Raw genomic sequence first — 3,766 nt, 5'->3', positions numbered from 1 at the left:
CCTATTGGACGGCTGGGATTCTGGGTGGGAGGAGCTCCACTGGCAGCAAAAAGGAGGAAAGAATTTAACTGCGCAAAAGTCCTCTGTAGTGACGGATGCCCAAAGTCCAGAAGTTTTTCAATGTGCGCTTCGGCAAAGAGAGATGGAAACCGCTTAAACACTAGTGAGCCTCTGCATAGCGAGTTCCTTTTATTATAAATTGTTTAAGTGACAGGACAGCAGCTGTGGGTTTTTAGCGCCGCAAGCCCACAGACAGTGGGAGTTCTCCGGCTGCGTATTTTGGGAAGTTTGTTTCGAAGGAGCAGCAGTGTTGTGAAGCGGGCAGAAGACGACGACATGCAGGCGCGCTACTCCGTCTCCAGTCCCAACTCTCTGGGCGTCGTGCCTTACATTAGCAGCGACCAGAGCTACTACCGGGCCGCCGCCGGTGGAGGGTACACCGGCATGCCAGCTCCTATGAGCATGTACTCTCACGCGGCCCACGACCAGTACCCTGCCAGCATGGCGCGCTATGGACCGTACACCCCGCAGCCTCAGCCCAAGGATATGGTCAAACCCCCGTACAGCTACATCGCGCTCATCACCATGGCTATCCAGAACTCTCCAGACAAGAAGGTGACATTAAACGGGATATATCAGTTCATCATGGAGAGGTTCCCGTTCTATCGCGACAACAAGCAGGGCTGGCAGAACAGCATCAGGCACAACCTCTCTCTCAACGAGTGTTTTGTCAAAGTCCCCCGCGACGACAAGAAGCCTGGCAAGGGCAGCTACTGGACCCTGGACCCGGACTCGTACAACATGTTTGAAAACGGGAGCTTCTTGAGGAGGAGACGGCGGTTCAAAAAGAAGGACGCCATGAAAGATAAGGAGGATCGGCAGCTAAAGGAGACGCCGTCCAGGGGCCAGCAGGGCCGAGACCAGGAGCAGCCGGTGCAGGGCTCCCAGCCGGTAAGGATCCAGGATATTAAGACCGAGAACGGGAACGCGACGCCTCCGCAGGCCGACTCGCCCTCCCTGAGCACCGTGCCCAAAATAGAAAGCCCGGACAGCAGCAGCAGCATGTCCAGCGGCAGCCCGCACAGTATCCCGTCCAACCGGTCCATTGGCATGGAGAGCACCGAGCACCACCATCACCACGGCCAGCCGCCGGCGCAGGGCTTCAGCGTGGACAACATCATGACCTCCCTCCGGGGCTCTCCGCAGGGAGGCACCGAGCTCGCCCCCACCCTCATCGCCTCCTCTAGGACAGGTATCACACCGTCTTTATCCCTCAACTATTCCCCGAACCAGACGTCAGTCTACAGCTCGCCCTGTAACCAAAACTCCATCTCCACTACCTCGAACGCGACCTACCACTGCAATATGCAGGCGATGAGTTTATACGCAGGCGATCGATCTAGCCACCTAGCTCCCACTACCACCGTGGATGAGACGTTGCCAGATTACTCCATCACACCCACCTCCTCCTCGCTGACCCACGCTAACCTAAACTCTGGACAGGACAGCCACCACCCCCACCAAGGGCGTCTTCCCTCGTGGTACCTGAACCAGGCCGGAGACCTGGGCCATCTTGGCGCCTCTTACCCGGCACAGCAGCAGAACTTCCACTCGGTGAGGGAGATGTTCGAATCTCAGAGAATTGGCTTGAATAATTCTCCGGTGAACGGGAATAACAGCTGTCAAATGTCGTTCCCACCGAGTCAGTCCATCTACCGCACTTCGGGAGCTTTCGTTTATGACTGCAGCAAGTTCTGACCAAATTATGTTTTCTTCCTGTTTTTACATTTTCAAATCAATCCCAATGAGACGTTTATCATCCTCCTGCCCCGCCAAGATGGACTAAAACGAATCAGAGTGCAAACAAAAGACAGAAAAAGACTTGATCTTGGTTTGTAAAGAACAGTATTACCGCAATAACACGTAAGTCTCACCTCGCTTTTGTGACTTCATGTTAAAATATGTTAAGGATATGTCAAGTTTTTCATGGACATATCATGACGTGTAAATTGCATATAGTAATTTATTTCTAAACTGTAGCCGGATATAATGGACCAAACACCAAAAAAGTGTTTCTAAATTGAATTTCCTTAATTGTCCGAAAAATGTTCCATTATAAAGAAAAAGGGAACTTGTATATCGCCGTACTCTTTAAATTTTTCTCCTTTTGTTGAAAAGTATTCTGAAGGAATTGAATTGTTTGTTTAATAAATTGCAATTTTATGTGAGTTATAGCTACGCCTGATTTATTATGGACAAGCTTATAGCATTTTGAACAGTGGATATTTGTAGCAAGTGATTCACCTGGGCTCAGTAGTGACCTATCTTATCTTATACAAACAGATCAAGATGATTTTCATTTTGATTTCTAAAATAGCAGATTAACGGATGATAATATTACACTGATAATAGTAGGCCTGTAGCCTATCCTATACAACAGTTGAGCTGCTTACAGTCTACATCTGCCAAGAAATACTAAATTGAACTTTTGCATCATTACTTAACATATTACTCAGAATATAATATTTTCCAGGAAGATTTACTCATATGGTCTTAAAGCTGGCCAAATAGGAAAACCGTTGCAACTCTTTGAGGCAGTAAAGCAAGACATGCGGCCATTATCATAACGTGTTGTGAGTGTGACCAATGAGAGATCAATTCCTTGTCAAAAAATATATTGATTGCTATGAATGTAGCTTCAAGTGACACTGTATTTGATTATAATTATAATTTGAAGTGTCACAGCTCTCCTCTTGTCAGACACGGACGATCTGTCATCGTGTTGACCCTAGGCCCTCCATCCTCTGATGCAGGCTAGCAGCCTAGCTCAGTCCAGACATGAAGCAGGCTAGTAGCCCAGTCCTAGTCAGTTCTGTCTACACAACGTTGTTTTGAATAGCCACGTGTGTTTACTGGCACATTCCAATGCTTAGTTAATTTCATACCAGGCGTGCCAAAGATAGTCCCGAAGCGCAACGCTTTGGTGATTGGGTATGAGTTTGACTTGACAATAATGATATAGAGGCCTAAAGAGTCCAGGCCTAAAGTAGGCCATTATTAGCCTACAGTGTGAGCGCCAAGACTTTCATTGTAGCGGTAGTTTTTTTTTAAATATATATATTCATAAACAATGTTCCAAGATTTTATCACATATATATTTATTTTGGAAAATGCATTACGGGTAGGCTACACGTTGTCAAGAGAAAATCTGATTTATTTTTATTTTATTTTGTTTTTACTGACATATGTTTTGACTCAGTAGGTAAATGAAGGGACATATAGGCTATTTCTTAAAACTTAACAAAAATGTCTTACTGCTTTAATACTTTTTAGGGGAGTAACCTACATTATTTGGACATTTTTGTGATAGGCCTTTCAAATGATTCACACCACACTGAAGGATGTCTCTTTTCCCCAAGTTGTCATTATTACATACACACTTTAATTGGTAGTTATTGGAAAAATTGAAATATATAGCCCAGCTAAACAATGGCCCAAGCTGTGATAATCACCGGAAGTGTGTGTTAACTATAGGCCACCTATGTGCGTAACGACAACTGTTAAATACAATATTAGCCAACAATAATAGGGTAATGTTACAAATATTACTATTGAAGTCATAATAATCAACAGTAGCCAAATTATAACTGTCATATTAATATTAATTCCAACAATTATAATACTAGGCTACTTGCACGAATAATAATAGCATACATTGAATAGCCCTTATTTACTAGGCCTAATTAAGATAATACACATTCATCAC

The 3,766-nt window shown here is 45.1% G+C and overlaps 1 protein-coding gene across 1 annotated transcript; it reads left to right on the top strand.

The window, feature by feature from the left end:
• Nucleotides 1–336: 336 nt before the first annotated feature.
• On the top strand, nucleotides 337–1,758 carry foxc1a (forkhead box C1a; the record flags this gene model as incomplete). Its single annotated transcript, XM_084447365.1, has 1 exon — nucleotides 337–1,758. The coding sequence occupies one exon, from the start codon at nucleotides 337–339 to the stop codon at nucleotides 1,756–1,758; it is 1,422 nt and encodes a 473-aa protein (XP_084303491.1).
• Nucleotides 1,759–3,766: the final 2,008 nt, after the last annotated feature.

This window comes from Borostomias antarcticus (assembly GCF_949987555.1).
Source record: "Borostomias antarcticus genome assembly, chromosome: 12".
NCBI lineage: Eukaryota > Metazoa > Chordata > Actinopteri > Stomiiformes > Stomiidae > Borostomias > Borostomias antarcticus.
This window is presented reverse-complemented; position numbering and strand designations above follow the sequence as displayed.